Raw genomic sequence first — 18,970 nt, forward strand, 5'->3', positions numbered from 1 at the left:
AGCCACACATGCGCCATGGTAGGCCCCCTGCCTCAGGGTCCCCCGTTTGCACTCGAAGGCCTTGGATCTAGAGGATGTGTAAACACAAATGCTCCACTTGAGGGGGAACCCTTAGCATCTCCTACACAGTCCCAGCCTGAGGATGTGACTCTCCCGCCTGTCTCAGAATCAGAAGAGGACTTCCCTGCATTCGCAACCGCACAGGAAAATGCAACTGCAGAATAAGCTAAATGTTGCCACGGCTCTTACAGTAGGTCAGAGCTATAGGAAGCAAAGACCGTGCCAGGATTATTAAGCCCTCTGATGACTCTGGTCCCTGGTTGAGAAAGCATCTTCTCTCATTCAGCTGCCAGGACCCAGTGGGAGCTGGCCATGGTCCTGATCTGCTTGGCCCCTGATGGTCCTTTGCACATCCCTTGCAGGCTCCAAGCCCCAGCAGAATAGGATACCGTGCTAAGCACAGGGTGCCGGTGACCTGGCAACAGCAGCCTGCCTGTGCTTTCAGATGAAATAAAGGAGGAAGTCTGCCCATGCCTGGCTGGCTACCATATCACCAACCCTGCCCTGCCATCTTCCTATTGCAGCCAGCCAGCTTGTCTTCCAAGCTGAGCACTGATGAGGAAAAAACAGGAGGAAGTTGTGATTAGGGGAATTGTATCTAAATGAATGCACAGGCATTTTATGGTTCCCACGCCACCCTTGTACATGATTTCCTGTGCATTGTTCTATACCCTTATTTCCATCAAGAGAGTTTTATGAAATTAACACCTCTAAACTGTCGGTGGTGCTTAATTTTTAGGAAGAAAGATGCTGGATTCAGCCCTTGGATTGAAAACAGATGCTGGGACTCACCCTATTGAGCCCTGGCACAAATTCAGTCCTGTCTGTTGGTCAGTTTTGACAAGCAATGTTATCAGTTGCTGAACATTCATTTCTCAGCATATTTTCACATTTGTTTATATAGTGTGTTGTAGTTTTATCAATAGTAAGCTGTAGTGTAGCGTGCATGGCATCCATTTAGTGTACTTGTTCTATGTCTTCTTATTTGACTGGCCTATGACTGCATGATTTGCTCATCAAAAATATTTTCATTGGCCCATTGGGACTTGCTTTTGAGTAACTTGTCTAGGGTCATACTGTTAGATGATACCCTAGAATGCCTTCTGCATTGCCCTAGCAAGATCCCATGTACACACTTTGAGAAAAATGCAATGATAAGAATATTAAGAGCAAGAAATAGTGTGATTCAGCCTGGAAACACTGGCATTCAGGCATATATATTTCAAGTGGTATTTGCCAGCAAAAGGTAGAATAGTCATTTATTTAGAGATTAGTGACTTTTCAATCAGTTCTAAATGTGGACAGAAGCATAAAACTATCCATTTAAAGCAACAGTAAAACAAAAATTAAACCAGAATAAAGATTCCTAAATACGGTACAGGAGAATTAAAGAGGTTAATGTCACTGCCCAGTAAAATAGGACTAAATGCTCTTTTATACATTCTGCACCTTTCCAGAATCAGGATGGAAAAATTACAAGAAATGAGCTCCGTCGCATTTTGGATTGCATCATGTTCCGAATAAGTGATGATGATTTTCAAGAACTAACCAAGATCATTGACCCAGAACACACTGGGCAGCTCAGCTACAATAAATTTTTAAATCTGTTTGAAGAAAAGGAATCTCTAGTAAGCAATTCTTATCAGTCAATCATTTATTTATTTATTTATTGTGTTTGATTAAAAGCCATTACAAATGCAATTACAGATTGAGCATTTATTATCACTAGAACCTGTGTATGAGAATAAGAGAGAGAGAGATTCAAACAAGTTTCAGTAGAATCTTGTGCTTTGATTATAGCTAAATTATTGAAAAGAAATCTAGTTTCAATGGAAGTTAAAGTTGTTTCAAATGCTTGTTCCTGAATTGTTATTTGCTTCTAAAGCAGTTAACATATTCCTACTGTTTAACACTTCTAAGACTGAGTCACATGAAACCTGAGCTGGATAAACAAAGGCTGTAGCACATGGCAGATTTTCACCTTGCCCCTTGGTGGTGGCCAAGGAGCAAGGGAACAGCAGAGACAGTCATTTGCCTAAGTCTGGCAGAGGAATCAGTGCACCAAAGCACCACCATTTCTTTTGCAAGAACATTTAAGAAGATCAGATGCAGCGTGAGACAATTCTCAGTTTGCATACCCCACCTTGCAAATGCTTTGCTCCAACACTTCCTAAACCAAGGAGGCAGCTGCGGTGCTCCCCCCCTTAAAATAGCTGCTCCTGGAGAATGGAAGTGTGGCATGGAGCCCATCTCCTGAACAAGGCTTCCAACAACATGAGGTACCTTTGGTCCGGGTTCTGCACTGGCTCCCCAGTGCTTTCAGACTCAAATCAGCGCAGTAGTTTTCACTTCTAATGCCCTGAAGCACATCTTATAAAGCTCTAAGTATTGTCCTTTAGATGGAGCAATCCTATACCCAAGAAGCTGGTGTAAATGAAGCCAGCATAAAGTGGTATTCCAGATCCTGACTCCAGGAGTGGGGCTGTTGCTGACTGAGCCATTCTAAGCCCAGCAGAAGGAAAAACCCCTCTCCTCCCCACCCACCTCCCCAAAATTTCTTCTAAAGGGTTGGGACAGCGTACAAGATCAGGAAAAGGAGGATAGCTCCATCTGCCAAGAAGAAAGGCTTGCACTGACTGAAAAATCATAGTAGTATGGTGTTGAATTCCTTCCCTTTGTTTCAGTAACTGTTTTTAAAGGATGCAATCTGGTTCATAGGTGACAGCTCCCTGGGCGCCCAAGCACCCTCAAAATTCCCCATGAAGGGGCCGGGCACCCACAAATTTCAGTGCCAGGGCAATGCATGCTGCATGGCATTCACGGTCATGGGGCCAAGTTGGAACTCCTGATTCGATGCATTTGCCTGGGAGCCTTTCTTCAGTTCTTGAGCTGAATGCTGGTTTGGCTGAGAGCCTCTGCACACTTTCTGGGCCAGTCATCTGCCACACAGTTCTGTGTGTGCATCCCAAAATAGCAAGTGGCTGTGCAGCTGCATAGGGAGTTACAACCTGGCACATATTCCTGAGTGCTTCATGGAAACTCAGGCTCCCATTATCCACATTTTCTGTGTGAGCACAGCAGGTGGGAGGGGGCACCAGAGGCCAATCGTAGAATCATGGCATTATTTCATTCATTTTTGTATCCCTGTGGTCTTTTCTTTTTCCTAGTGTATTACAAAATGTATTACTTTCTACTTAATTTTCAAACACAAAAATCTGTTGCCTTTGCTCTTGTGCTGCGTTTAGGAAATAGTATGGTGGAAAGGTTGTAATTCAAGTGCTTTTTTACCCAATTAGACAGATTCAAAAATGATTAATGGGTCAAAGAAGGCAAAAAAGCCAACTTCGGTCCTTGAAGCGTGGCACATTGTAAGTAACACAAAGTTTTTTGAACAGTAAATCAAGATTTTCCAAGTACTTAAATGCATAATTATCTATTCAACCGTTTGTAAATATTTGAATTTCCTCATCAAAATGGTTGCATATTAGGCAGAAGATGTCCTAACTGAGCAGATCAAAGGGTACTGGAATGAATTCAGCAAAGCTTTGCAGGCGTTTGATCCTCGAAATAACGGCATTATCAGCAGAAATAATTTCCGAAAAGTCCTTCTCCTCTACTGTCCCTCGTTAACTGACGACCATTTTATCGCGTAAGTTGTTGGTTTGCTTTTCATTTTCCATTTTAATCTTAGCTCTGAAACTCCTTCTTAGGCAGTTGAATTTCTTGGCTTCTCGATGTCATACGCACACTTGAAAAAAACAGAGCTTTATCTAGCCTGAGCATAGATAGGTGCAGCACTCATGCACAAAGCTTTCCCACAGGACTCAGTAAAGCCCTGTTTGGAAGGGACAAATCTCATCCAAGACTAAAATTAGGTGTTCGTTGATTTTCCCAATGTAGTCAATTGCAGAAAACAAGACAAGATGAGCCTCTGTCCAGGGGAAGCTTAATGTCAGTCTGAGGAAAGGCCGTCCCCTATCCAAGCCATTGAAGGAGACTTCAAGGTGACACTTTTTCTGCAGATAGCCATACCACACTGTCCCCACCACCTTGCTTGAGTTTGCCTTCTGACCTTCTTGGCAATTTGGCTGATGCATTAGCTTAGATTGCTGCAAGTGCTGCATGTAGTAGAAACGCTTATGATATTGATGCATCCTCACATTGGCCCTGGATCTTTTTGGTTCTTGCTGTTGGGCTCCAGTGGAACATTTGTAGCCAGCCATCCATCCATCCATCCATTTATTTCTGAGTTCCCATGGGAACCCTGTTCCCAGTTGCCCAAACGAGTCTCAGCATCCCATCACAATCCATTGCTTTCAGCATTGCTACCAAAATAGGATTAATTTGTGTGTGGGCACTTTATGAAAAAAAAAAAGGCTCTGATGTGTGTTTTGCTCTTTTTGCTGTTCTATCTCCAGTTTTTGGGCTTGTTTGTTTTTTGTTAATTCCTCACCTGTCTGCGGCTGTTTTGAGCTGTATGTTGATAGCTTTAATCTCATCCAGAGCCGGCCTACCTGCTCCATCTGTTTATCTCAGTCTTTGGCACAAATACGACAAAGGAGGGGGTGTGAGAGTCATAAAAATGTTACCTTTAATGACACTGGAGCCACGATTTACCTCACTGAGTCATTTTCTATTGACTTGAGTGGCTACAAGTTGAACATAAAGATTCACATCTATCCAGGGCTCAACTCTCTCTCTCTCTGACATATAGCCAGGAAACTAAGCTTTACACTCTTTAGTTAGGGTCAAACTAGATTATTGTTACTATTTATTTCATTTATCAATCACTTCCCATAAAGCATCCCAAAGTGATTTGCAATATGACATATAAAACAGGAGGAAGGTGAGAAGGATACTTGGAAGATGGGGGGGGGGTCTTGGGAAGGAATGTGCCTTGGGAACTGAGGGGCTGGCAGGCTGACTAATGTGGAGCTTGGAAATCTTCACTGAATTAGGCTTTCAAGAGTCCCCAAGATTTGTGAACCTGTGAACTTCAATGGCCTGCCTGGTACTTGTGTTCTACAAATTGTGGTATGCCTCTATAAGGGCAATAGTTAGGTTTTTGCTGAATTGCGAATATTTTGGGCAGAGAAAAGAAGGAGAGGTGAGAGTAGAAAGGCTTTAGACAAGAACAAAGGACCAACCCAAACACAGAAACAATCCCTCTCTCATTCTTGAGTTCTCCCCCATACATTTCTCCATAATCATGTGGTGGTAGCAGACTGCTTTTGAAAAATTAAGGCTGACCTCCTTGGGAAGCGGAGAGGTAAAGCACAGTTCACATACTGCACTAAGTCGAAAGCTAATCTGCCTCCAGACTATCCACGAGGTGTCAAATTTTGGTTACAGCTCACGGTTAGTCTAGAGAGAGCTTAATCAGGAGCCTGGATTCAGACAAGACACCCAGCCATACCTTGGCTTAGTTCAGTGCGGTGCAGCAGCAAAAAAGGCTCTTTCATGGGAGCTTTCGTATTTGTGCTAGGTCATAGTGTGACATGCAAACCAGGTCATTGTCAGCAGGATACATATGGTGTATCCATTGCAGGATTGGACAGCATGACAAGTTCTGCTGGTTGGGTGTTTTAGCTTTAAACTCTGGACCCGGTTCCAGACTTTCTGCTGTGTTCTAGGTTAAGCAATTTGACAATTAGCCTAACAGGAATGTAGTTGGTGCTTATCCATCATTGGTTATGGAACTGTAGAATCATAGAGTTGGAAGGGACCCTGAGGAACATCTAATCTAACCCCCTGCAATGCAGGAATAGGCAATTGTCTGTTACTGGGGATCAAACCTGCAACCTTGGAGTTCTCAGCACCGTGCTCTAACCAACTGAGCTATCCAGCTGCATTACTTGAATTTGTGATTCTTTCTCCTTCGTAGCTTACAATGGCCCTGCTGCACATCATATATAGGTCTGGTGCCAGGTGCTGGGCACTTTAGGCACAAAAATATGATATTCTGTTTATTCAGGAAGTTAGCTAAAGCTCCGTATGTATATAAGGACAAACATGCACACACACATCAATAAAATATATTGACGATTATGATTACTGGATGTGCCTAGGTTGTCTTTTAACTTCATAGCCAGTCTTTAATGTTGTTTGGCAGCAACTAAGTTAAACTATCAGGATTCAGAGAGAAGTGACTGACCAGCACATTCAAGAAAGGCTGTATTTCTGTCCGTCTGGATTTTAATTTGTGTGGCCTTTGTCAATATTAATCAGATTACTCCATGGAACAGTGGATGGCAGTATTCATTTGCAAACACTGAACTGACAAGGGATTCCAGATCCACGCAGCAACATTTTCACATAAGTCAAATTGACGTGACTCCACTAAATACACTGGAATTGATTGTCATAGAATTGTAGAATTGTAGAGTTTGAAGGGGCCCCGAGGGTCATCTAGTCCAACCCCCTGCAAAGCATGTGCAGGAGGTTTCATAACCAGACAGAGGGACTGAACGTTCGTTGAATCCTGTTTCAAAAGAAGATTTTTGGCAATGAGAAAAAAGAACAAATATCTTTCTGACTTTTCATATGTCTAGACTCAACATTCTTACTGACTTGTAGACGGCACTTTTGCAAGGGGGACTTCTGTTTTAATTGGACTCCAATGTACCTTGTTTTTACAATGCTTCATTGTGAAGCTATCTTCAGTTGTAATTCTGCTCACCTCTCAACTTTAATTTTTGCTTTTAAATGTAATAACCAAGGATATTTTTTTCTTACATAAAAACAAAATCTAAAGTTATTTTCTGACATAATTTTCAGAGCTGTAATAATATAAACAAAATACAAACCATGTGGTGTTTATAGGATGGTTAAATAATTGCCAATTTTGTGTTGAGCAAAATGCTGTTACCTGCTTTGATCCAGGCAGTAGTCTGGATCATTGTTTAAAATATTCACAATGTTTCTCTGTCAACTAGATTTTAAGGTTAAAAACAAGCATTTATCCAAATTATAAGGCAATTAATTCAGACTCAGGAGACCATCCCAGATATAAAAAGTGCAACCCAAGAAGTTATCCCTCAGTTTACTAAGGTGAGAATTGCCTCTCAAAGCAGAAGAAAAGAGTAGGGGCTATCGCATGGGTAGGCAAACTAAGGCCCAGGGGCCAGATCAGTTTCTCAATCCAGCCCACGGATGGTCTGGGAATCAGCGTGTTCTTACATGAGTAGAATGTGTGCTTTTATTTAAAATGCATCTCTGGGTTATTTGTGGGGCATAGGAATTTGTTCATTCCCTCCCCCCAAATATAGCCCAGCCCACCACATGGTCTGAGGGACAGTGGACCGGCCCACAGCTGAAAAAGGTTGCTGACCCCTGGGCTATGGGTTGCTAGCACTGGCAATCATCTGAGCATCTTCTGACCTCCCATTATCTTAAGGAATGATAGTCATCTCAGTCTTAACTGCTAGTGTTTACCTATCTCTTCTGTTACAGGCCAAGGCAGATTAACCCTTCCTGGAACCTGACCAAAAGAACCCTAGGGAGCGACGCAGACAAACACTGAGAGAAAATGTTATGGCCTAACTATTTTAAATATGTTTTCCCCAGATTATACCAGAAATATCAAGATGACACTTCAGAAGGGGTCCTGTACAGGATGCTCTTACATAGTTTAGGAGTTGCCGATTTGCCAAAAGAATTAACTGTTCTCGCTAGCATCCCTTCATCCCGGGGAAGTCAAAGAGAAGAAAAAAAGCAGTCAGACTTTTCAGAAAGGTACTGTGTACATGATTGCGAATGGAGACCGTTCACTGCCAAATACAGAGAAACAAAGTATGTGAAACTCACCATGGGTGGGTTGTTGTTGTTTGTTTTGGTTTTTTTGCCTTATCAAAACTTTTAAGGCTTCTCTTGACCTTCTTCTTATGTTTTGTCCAGTGGCATAGCGTGGGGGGTGCAGGGGGGCCGGCCGCACCAGGCACAGCATCTGGGGGTAGGGTTAGGGGGCGCAAATCCACGGGTTAGGGGGCGCAAATTACTTGCCTTGCCCCGGGTGCTGACAACCCACGCTACGCCACTGGTTTTGTCTGAAAAAAAACATCCAGCTTCTCCCTTGTATATCTGCTTCCTCTTTTAAGGCATCCAAGCATTGGTCACCACCACATCTTGTGGCAATCAAGTCCCTCAGCGAATTCTGTGTTGTGCACACAATTACTTTGTCCTGAGTCTCCTGCCAGTCAGTTTCATGACATGCCCCCCAATTCTAATAATGATGGGTGGCTTGCATGTGAAAGGAATTTACAAGGATCCTCATAGATGCTCTTGGCATGGTCATGTGATAGAAATATCAGGGACAAGGGTTAGGTTCTGTTCGCAGTGCAACACAGTTCAGTGCTTTCCTTTTCTCCATAGAAGTGAGACACACCTGCTCACCTATGTGGGACAAAGTAAAGAGCTGAACTTAGGGACATAATGAGGGCTGCTCAGTAACTGAGAATTAAGCCTGCTGCTATCTGCATAGCACTCATCCAGGCTTCTATTTCTTGGTGTGCCAGAATGTTGTACGTTTGTATGTACGTATGTTGTTCATGTACAAAAAGCCTCAAAACCACTTGGCACTACACAGTGATTAAATCCATGCATGATGTCCTTGCTGTGGATCTATGCTTCTTCCTGATGGAATAGCGTAAGAGAATCCTTTAGGAAAACCAAAAGAGATGAATATTATTGTTAGCATCTGTCTGTCTCAAGAGAGAATGGCGTGTGCCCACGGGGGTGAAGTCAAACTTCACCGAAGTGAAGCACCAAAGTGACCTCCCCAGGGCTCAAGCTTGGGCAGTGTGTTTGGAAGTCCTGCTGCCCAGATGACTGATGGGGTCCAAAGGAAAGCAGAGCAAGATGTTGGGCACCAGCTTGGCTGCAAGTGTTGCAGGAATAAGGTGTACAAAGCATCACCCAACCATCTTAAGGACTGCACTCCAAATTCATGTAGGGTTTACTCCTTATCCCTTTCTTCTCCTGACGCTATCCTGCAAGGCAGCAGAGGTTTAGGATCAGAGTTCTCCTCCTAGATAGGCAACCTTCCCAGGTTGACGAGCCCCATCTGCCCCTCACTTCCATGTGCAGCATGAATATTATAAAGACCTGAACGCTGAGCTGGTAGCTGATAGGTTTAGGCTGAGTGTATTATGGTTATGCTTATTTCTGTTCTGTACAGTGTCTTAGCAGATATTGTGGAGAACATCAGATCTACTGTATGGGAGAGCTTCAGCCTCCCACCAAAACGCAGCTCTTCCATGTTGGTATAGCTGTTGCAGGCAAAATAATTCAGTGTGATGCACACACATATTGTGTGGATCATTTCATTCTATAGTTTTGTCAGTAAAGGTAAAGGACCCCTGGCAGTTAAGTCCAGTCACAAACAACTCTGGGGTTGCGGCACTCATCTCACTTTACTGGCCAAGGGAGCCAGCGTTTGGCCGCAGGCAGTTTTTCAGGGTCATGACTAAGCGGCTTCTGGTGAAACCAGAGCAGCACACGGAAACGCCATTTACCTTCCCGCTGGAGCAGTACCTATTTATCTACTTGCACTTGGACGTGCTTTCAATCTGCTAGGTTGGCAGGAGCTGGGACAAAGCAATTGGAGCTCACCCTGTCACGGGGATTCAAACCACCAACCTTCTGATCGGCAAGCCCTATGCTCAGTGGTCTAGACCACAGCGCCACCCGCGTCCCTTTTTAGTTTTGTCAGTAGGTGACCCTAGACTGGGTTTTCTCTGAGTTGATTCAGGAAACCTGACAGGCGTGCCCTCTAAGCCTTCCAAGGCATATGCCAACTTCTTAACCCACTAAACTGGCTAACATGTCCATGTTCAAGATGTGCAAACAAAACTCTGCTAACCTTCAAGGTCTACTTTGTTTATTTTTAGAGAGTCATAAGTCCAGGTGTGCATTTCTTTGTAATACTGATACCTTTGCTTCAATGAATGGAGCTGTCTACATGCACAAAGCTCTGGGTGCACATCAGTGTACGCTGGGAGGTCTAGGTCAAGTGATAAAAGTGCTGTTCTCAGGAAAACATCAACCACTCTCTAACATCACACCAGTTAGAGACTCTCACAACTCTGGGATTCACTGCCAAAATGGACTCTTCACTGGTTCTCTTTTCAAATGAACCCAGTAGCCATTGACATCTGAGGAGCTGATAATTATAGTTTTATAAACAACTGGTGCTTTATGCACAGCTTCTGGTGGGCGTCTGCTCTCTATTATTGCAGAAATACAGATCATTAATGTTTAATCAAATATTTTATGGTACCATATTTAAGATGCTTCTCTTTGTTGCCAATCTTCCAATTTTAGAATGAAACAGATTGAAGACTATGCCTACAAATTCGCTAAGAATAGATCTGTTGATGAAGTAATTGAAAGGCTGAGGGAAAGTATCCTGCAACAGGAAGCTACTGTTAGAGATGGCTTTCTTGCCCTTAGCAAACAAGCTAGTGGGAAATTGAATAAAACTGATTTTCGCAAGGTAAATGTAAATTTATTCGGTCATTTAAGCTGATGTGGATTGTTTTGCATTGAGATTTCCTGTTATCTCTTCAACTTAAGTTTCTGTCTCTCTCTGTAAAAAAGCTGGCATTAACTCTTGTGAAACTCTTCATAAATAAATGTTTGACACACAAACTGTTGCTGCAGTCCCAAGGCAGGCTGTAACAACCCACAGGGGTGATCACATTTCAGATAGTCCACTATGTGTGGTGGGTGGACCGTGTTGCTTTTTATGGTTCTCATCCCTGACCAGTGAATTTTTTTTAATTGGTTCCCCCTCTCCTTTGAAAATTGGTCCACTGTGCTCTTTCAAAAGCAAAAAAATAAGCTGAAGAGTGCGATGGGGTTCTGCACCCTTATTAAAAAGACCAGGTTCGGATATTTTTGTTTTTTAATTTAAAGTGCAGCTTGACACAGCCTGGTTATCAACACCTGCTACGTACAACATCTTTTATTTTGATATTTTGTTCAGATCAGGTGATGAACACTCTGTACACTGAATGCTCACTTCCCATAGCTCTGTAGTCTCTTGGCACATTTCTGCACAAAGAGTCAAAGTATAACCAGTTGCATCTTAGCCATAAGTTGCATCTCTGCATTGTTAAAGCTACCTTTGCATTTTGAGTTGGACAATGAAGCTGTGTCACAGTTTGGATGCACAAATTGGGCCTTTGCATTGGTTCAATAAAAATCCCACTTAAGTTCTGCTGGATCTGGAGACCACACCCTTACTTGCAACTAGGGGTGGCCCTCCCTGCTGCCCCCCAAGACTCACTCACCAGGGTCACATGATGGCGTGGCTTCGGGCAAGCTTTTGCAGCAGGCATGGGTGAGGCCTGCATGGAGGTGCTGCCCTGCAGGATTCCACCACCCAAGGCGGCTGCTTCCGTTTGCCTCATGGGCAGGGCAGCCCTGCTTACAATGGATTGTCATTGCACACTGATGGCCTGATTGAGAAGCTTTCTAGATGCATGAAACTCCTAGATTTCAGCATCAGGAGCAGCCTCCTGCATGCAATTCTAGAGGCACTGAGGGAGCTCACCTGTACAGGAGTTCCACCACTCTGCACCTGGAGCTTTGCACCAGAACCATTAACTCTAATTCTGGGGCCAGGCAGATCTTATTGTATTTATGCAATCGCAGCTACCTTTTGTATGCCACACTCCTATGGCTCTAGAATTAAGCATTCGATCTGATAGCAAAAGCCTGTACTAAAGCACAAAGCAGCTAATCTCTTTTCAAAAGCTTTGAAAATCTACTGAAAAGAGTGATAATTTGCTAATTAGAGTATTCTCACTTCTTTTTTTTTACATTTTTATGCCATTCAGCCATATGATGCTGCTTCCTTTTTCTTTTAATCTCCAGAGCTAAGAAAGTAGAATAGAATAGCAAGAATAATCACAATTGAAGCAATTACAAAAGGACAAAAATATGCAGTAGAAAGAATATGCTCAAATTAGAAGTACAGGAATAATTTGCAATGATTAAACTGCAGGAAGTATTACTAAACAAGGCCACAATCTTGGAACCACTCGCTTATAGGTCTTTCTACTGAGTTTAATGGTACTCTCCACAGTCAGACTTAGTTCTAGGCCACAAGATGTGGCTTGTTTAACTGTACTGAGCATGAACTGCCTGCTAGTTCTCACAGCTTTACCAGGAGTAAACCAATCAGGCAGGTGAACAAACCAAAGAGTGGCTGGCTTAGTTTTCCATTCAGGCCAGTGTTTGTGATTTGCTTCTCCCAAACTGTGACGTCAGCTTTAGGTCATGGCTGTTTGTTCATTTATCTTCAATGAGCGTTGGTGTGGACGTAACACTAAGTGAGCCATTCTGTTTGTTTTCCTGCTCAAGGGAGGAAGGGGGCAAAAAACAATAGTTTGAACTGCATGCACCAGCACGCAGTTTATGCACAGCGTGGTTAATGTCTGAATGCAGCTATCATTTCCACATTGTAGGTGAAAACTATGCTGTGGGGCGGGGGGGGGGGGGCAAGGACTGTTGAGCTTCAGCTTATGACTTGATGGTTGAAAGCTTAATGAGCTACCTAAGATGAGGACATTGGTCACTTAAAAACTGTGGCAATGGAATTCCATACCTGCTCATAGAGGGGCTTACTACAAGGTAAACTGGTACAGGATTACAGTTGTAACAATGTAACCAAGAGATTTGACAAGGAAATGCTTTCTTTGTCATGCTGCAGACAGGTGGGAACAACAGGTGCTGTCTTAGAAAATGCATTATCTTCTGTGTGTGAGAGAAGGCAATGTTTCTTCAAAAATGGTTCCTGCCACATGCAACTTTTAGAAGTATTTGCACTAAAATAGTTCAAAAAATGTCAAATCTGCTGCCCCATTAACCTTTTTCTAGCTTATTGATTGATTTAGTGAATTTAGTGAATTGATTGATTTAGTGAATTTAGTGAAATGTTGCAGCCCCATCTGAACCAGCAAGTTCTCAAGTAGGAGAGCCCTTATTTGAAGCAGAAAAAATGGGCTTGATCCAACCTGAGTTAAGCACTTACAAGTCCTATTTGATTTCAGTGGAAGGGAACAGAGCATTTCCTGTTGAAATCAGTGGGCCTTAAAAGGGGCAGGATTGTGCCTAGTCTTTTACAAAAAAACAACCCCACTCCTGCTTTTTTTCTTTCTCCGCCAGCTGTTGGATGATATTGGGATGCCAATGGATGATGAGCAGTTTAATCTACTCATTGAAAAATTAGGATTCCCTGCTGCAGGGCTGAGTTATCTTGATTTTGTCGCAATATTTGAAGGTAACTGGATACTTATTGATACCTTACTATAAATATTCTGAAAGAATGTAAACCTTTTTTTTTTTTCTTATTGGCTGGGAGGACCTTCTGAGCTTTGCTTATTCTGGGAATAAATGCTCTTCAAGGCTCAGCCATTTCCCCCAAAGCTGTTCAGGTTAAGGAAGGGGTCCTCTTGCGCAATGGTGGCTGATTTTTCTTCTCCTCCATGTGGGGGAAAACGGCTAGACTCAAGGTTTGTTGGTTTCTTAATTCTATTGGCAAAAGTGAGAACCAAATCCAAAGAGTAATAAATTGTGGCATAATTCTGCGATTCATGCAGCGTTCTTTTGGCAGCAACATGTGTCTCTTAGCCAATGCCTCTCTGTCTTGGCTTGCTGACACAAGCAGCCCTGTCAAAGACAGCAGAGAGCCAAATAACTGTAAGGAACTGAAATAGCCTAGCCAGCCCATGAGAACTGATTTGCCCCTCTTCCCTCGCACTGAAGCCAAATAGCACCTGTCTCTCGGCCCAATTTTATGTAGGCCCTGGCCTGTTTTTAAAAGCCCCCTGCAAGAAATCTGTTCAGGTCTCAGGTAAGAGTGATTTGGCTTCCCCTGGCAGCCTGTTGGGTAGGGAAGAATGGGGGGGGGGGGGAGAGAGAGAAACAGGGCCAGAAAAAAGAAAAAATGGCAGGGGGGACACTGGCAATATGTGAGATTGTGGCCCTAGACTGAGAAAAGCTTGCCAACCTGCTAGGTATATTTGCGGTGAGCAGTTCAGGCAGTAAATGTTTTTATTGTCCAAATTTTACAAACCTGAAGAGGTTTGTGATATCTGGGGCCTAGGGGTTACGAAATGTTTTTTGAAAGCTGTATTTTCTTGGCAAATAGTTGACCACCTAATTTATAACTTTATACAGTAGGTTATATTTATAGTCTGTCCCCGCCCCCCCCCCCAATTCTCCAAGGAGATTATTGTGGTTCTTCCCTCACTTTATCCTGACAACAGCCCTGTGATTTACGTTTGTTTGAGAGGGAATGATGGCTCCAACATCACCGGGGATCTCAGATGGGGTCTCCCAGGTGCTAGTCCAACATTCTGACTGGTATATCACACTGGTTTCTAGTGTCAGTGATTTGAATCCATTTCATGATTTTGTGGACCATTGGTCACTTTGGCCTGATGTAACTATTTCAGATTCCAGAATGAGTGGACACTCTCCAAATCGACGGGCCAATGCCAGCAAGTGTCACTTTGTGTCCGCTGAGGAATGCCTCGGCCAGTATTGTGATAAGCTTGTGGAGGAATACGGGGTAAGTGCAGCCAGCTCTTTCCTGTTATTTATTGATGTCATGTTTTATTGTTCTGTATTTGCATTTCTTTGCACATTTTCTTCATGTGTTGCTATTGTAAGGGAAAGAATGGTATCGATGGAACCCTCAGGGCCTTTGAATCATAGAATCGTAGAATTCTAGAGTTGGAAAAGACCCCAAAAGTCATGTAGTCCAATCCCCTGCAATGCAGAAATCTCAACTAAAGCATCCATGACAGATGGCCATCCAACCTCTGCTTAAAAACCTCCATGGAAGGAGAGTCTACCACCTTCTGAAGGAGCCCGTTCCAGAACATTAGAGAGTTCTTCCTGATGTTGGGTTGGAATCTTCTTGTAACTTGAATCCATTGGATTTCTCCTCTGGAGCAGGAGAAGACAAGGTTGCTCCATCTTCCATGTGACAGCCCTTGAGATATTTGAAGATGGCTATCCTATCTCCTCTCAGTTTTCTCTTTTGCAGGCTAAACATACCCAGCTCCCTCAACCATTCCTCCCAAGGCTTGTTTTCCAAACCTTTGATCATCTTGTCACCCTTTTCCACACATATTCCAGCTTCTCAATATCCTGCCTAAATGGTGGCACCCAGAACTGAACACAGTACTCCAATTGCTCAAAGTTTCACCTTTAAGAAACTCCCAATCATCTTGGACTCCCTTCTCTTTGAGTATTTCTGACCATGGATCTCACCCGGTAGTTCCTTAAGCTTTTTGAAATTAGGCTTCTTAAGGTCCAAGTACATGCCCAACTACACTCAAGTTTTCCCTTGCCTCTATATCATGAAATCCAAGAGGACATGATAACCTCCTCCCAAGGTTCCCAGTACTCTCATTTCATCCCTGTTGGTGAGGAGCAGGTCCAAGATAGATGATACCCTTGTTGCTTCTTCCAATGGTCAGTGAATCAACCGAGGAACTTGAGAATGGCTCCTTCTAAGCAATTTCCCTCCACTGTAGATTCAAAAAATCCATGTTTCATTCCTGTTCAGATCAATCTTCGAGCAGGTCTGCCTGTTAGGCTGCTTGTGTTGTAAGCTGCTTATGTCTGCTAGTATAAAAGGCAGTTTCCTTCCACAAACTATCCATGTAGGATGAAAGTCCCTTTTCCTTGCCCTTCCAGGAAGGAGGGAGCCTGAGTTTATCGCATTCACAGCAGAGGAAAGAGGTTGTCCTGTAGCTGCAGCCGGGGGTTCTTAAACGTTCAGGTGTTCATCAGGGAAGAGGAGCAAAAGAAGATTAGCAACCTTACAAGAAGGAAAAGCTTAGCTTGCAGTAATGAGCTGAGTCTTCCCATCTGGCAAGGATCACTGCTGTGGAATTGATATGCTGAGGCGTCTTCCTTGCTGGGCATGCAGGGAAAGTTGATGGGCAAGCCAGCACTTCAAACTTCTCCAGTCTTCCCCAACTGTAGGGGTGGTTTGTAAGAGGGGGTCAAAGGGCATCCTGATCCAATTTGCAGATGACACCAAACTGGGAGGGGTGGCTAACACCCCAGAGGACAGGATCACACTTCAAAACGACCTTGACAGATTAGAGAACTGGGCCAAAACAAACAAGATTAAATTTAACAGGGAGAAATGTAAAGTATTGCACTTGGGCAAAAAAAATGAGAGGCACAAATACAAGATGGGTGACACCTGGCTTGAGAGCAGTACATGTGAAAAGGATCTAGGAGTCTTGGTTGACCACAAACTTGACATGAGCCAACAGTGTGACGCGGCAGCTAAAAAAGCCAATGCAATTCTGGGCTGCATCAATAGGAGTATAGCATCTAGATCAAGGGAAGTAATAGTGCCACTGTATTCTGCTCTGGTCAGACCTCACCTGGAGTACTGTGTCCAGTTCTGGGCACCACAGTTCAAGGAGGACACTGACAAACTGGAACGTGTCCAGAGGAGGGCAACCAAAATGGTCAAAGGCCTGGAAACGATGCCTTATGAGGAACGGCTAAGGGAGCTGGGCATGTTTAGCCTGGAGAAGAGGAGGATAAGGGGTGATATGATAGCCATGTTCAAATATATAAAAGGATGTCACATAGAGGAGGGAGAAAGGTTGTTTCCTGCTGCTCCAGAGAAGCGGACACGGAGCAATGGTTCCAAACTACAAGAAAGAAGATTCCACATAAACATTAGGAAGAACGTCCTGACAGTAAGAGCTGTTCGACAGTGCAATTTGCTGCCAAGGAGTGTGGTGGAGTCTCCTTCTTTGGAGGTCTTTAAGCAGAGGCTTGACAACCATATATCAGGAGTGCTCTGATGGTGTTTCCTGCTTGGCAGGGAGTTGGACTCGATGGCCCTTGTGGTCTCTTCCAACTCTATGATTCTATGATTCTATGAAAGTATTCTATACAAGTGGAGTGAAATTGCTATAGGTATGAGCAATAGCATAACATGTAGCCACCCAAAGGTGAGGCTTGAAAATTATCCACTGGGTGTGTTCTGAGTAGCTTTGTTGGAGGATATAAGACTCCAAAAATGTTTCTCTTTAAAGTCATGTTGGCTACATATATGTGCTTCAACTAATCTGACTAGTTTTTATAAAGAGATGCCATTTGTGGTGGGTGGAAATAAGTTAGAAGTAATCAAATGAACAATTGAATGCAATATGGCGCAGGGCACCCAGTTCCTAAAGCATCTCAGCTTTGGTTTGGAGGCTGTAAGAAGGAAACGCTAGATCATCCCTACATGGCCTGTTCCATAAAGAAACCTAAAGGGACCTCTTCATGTGAAGATCTGGATCCATTTGCAAAACATTTTAAGATGTAAAGTTAGTCTAGTAGTATATTAGTGATTTGTATAAAAAGGGGAAAAAATAGGCCAAGTGTTGATACTAAATTGAATATTCCCTATTAGGATCCATACATTGCCTTCCGTAAAATAGATAAGAACAATGATGGCATAGTCAGCATGCTTGATTTTCGACACCTCCTGGATAGCTTTACGATCAGCATGACAGATGATGAGTACAATCGTCTCCTTGGCATCCTGGGACTGAACATTACTTCTACATTAAACTACCCGGAATTTCTTCAGTTGTTCCAAGCAAATACAACTAGAGACATGCGCCCTTGGTTGCCTTCGTCTAACAAGTAAGGAGGGCAGGAGTCTTATGGAGTTACTTAAATTTATGTTATTATTACCTAACATAGGATGCAAGCTATGTTGTGTGGCATATTTCAGGATTCAAGGATCTAAGATTAGATGCCAGCTACTGTTTGATAGTATTGGAATAAATTTTTTAAGCCCTTAGCCAATTTGGTACTTGTAAGATCCTAAGCATACCTGGCAGTGAAGCAACGTGTTTTGATTTCTTAGGATTGCTATTTGTTTATACGTATTATATTTCCCCATACCTTTCATTATATTTTAAATCCACCCTCTCCATAATTACCTTTGTAAGCCATGTTGCAACTCATTTGTTGGAAAGTCAGCATATAAATCAAGCCTATTGATCCCACTCCGTTGGTAGCCTTGGACCAAGTTGGTCTTCACCATCTAAATAGCACTGAGTTTAAAAGCTTTCTATTATCTTTGTTGCTCCTAGATTCTTTGGGCACACAATTCCCTTGGAAATGCTACTTGGGAGTTGTGCATATGGCTCTTCAAATTCCAAAATAGCTAAGATGCAATGCCATATGTTCCTACATATTCAAAACAAGAATCAGCTCACGGTGGGGCGGGGGATGGAGCTGGCTGCAGTAATCTTCTAGGCAGGTGGGCCACAGTTGCTTTCCAAGAAGGGAGAAGGGCGAGGTGGTGGGGAGATGGCAGCAGCTGCACTGTGCCAACTTCCCAAACTGCCTTGGCCCTTCGCTATCCCTGCATTGCAGGGGGTTGGACTAGATGACCCTCAGGGTCCCTTCAACTCTATGATCCTATTCTGCCCTTTCTGTTAAAAGCTGTTTAAAAAAGTTTGTACTCAACACCAATATATTAGAGCAATTGATTTCTAGAAATGAACCTACTTCAGATACCATTCCAAGCACAGAACAAAGAGTCTGACTTTCTTTAGAGTAAGACGTCTTTAGTGTGACAGCTGGTCGACTTAAGTCTGTTTCAGAAATGACAATAGTCAAGGTAATGGGAAATGCAATTGACTTGTCTTAACTGTTCTCTGTGCTTCCCAAGCATTCTGAATTCAGGCTTTCTAAATATCTCCCATGAAGAGTCAGGACCCGCTAGTTTTGCCCTTCCCCCAACTCTGTCATTTGTGAGAAATACTAATGAAAACAAATAGTACCTACAGCTCGTGAACTTTACTATATTATTTATATGTGTGGACTTGTACAGAGGGCATAATCCACCAAAAATTAATCT

The 18,970-nt window shown here is 43.1% G+C and overlaps 1 protein-coding gene across 3 annotated transcripts in view; it reads left to right on the top strand.

Annotated features, from left to right (window-relative positions):
• EFCAB6 (EF-hand calcium binding domain 6) overlaps nucleotides 1–18,970 on the top strand; it is a 107,726-nt gene that overhangs the window by 47,500 nt on the left and 41,256 nt on the right. For all 3 annotated transcript variants that reach the window (XR_014564189.1, XM_083738715.1, XM_083738716.1), the window contains exons 12-19: nucleotides 1,518–1,688; nucleotides 3,357–3,428; nucleotides 3,549–3,709; nucleotides 7,627–7,794; nucleotides 10,381–10,552; nucleotides 13,231–13,345; nucleotides 14,523–14,638; nucleotides 17,507–17,742. Coding sequence is in view for 2 of the 3 variants with exons in the window: in XM_083738715.1 (XP_083594841.1) it covers nucleotides 1,518–1,688; nucleotides 3,357–3,428; nucleotides 3,549–3,709; nucleotides 7,627–7,794; nucleotides 10,381–10,552; nucleotides 13,231–13,345; nucleotides 14,523–14,638; nucleotides 17,507–17,742 (1,211 nt within the window). In the remaining variant the exon portion in view is untranslated. The remainder of the gene's footprint in view (nucleotides 1–1,517; nucleotides 1,689–3,356; nucleotides 3,429–3,548; nucleotides 3,710–7,626; nucleotides 7,795–10,380; nucleotides 10,553–13,230; nucleotides 13,346–14,522; nucleotides 14,639–17,506; nucleotides 17,743–18,970) is intronic.

The sequence above is a fragment of the Podarcis gaigeae genome (assembly GCF_964106915.1).
Source record: "Podarcis gaigeae genome assembly, chromosome: 5".
Lineage (NCBI taxonomy): Eukaryota > Metazoa > Chordata > Lepidosauria > Squamata > Lacertidae > Podarcis > Podarcis gaigeae.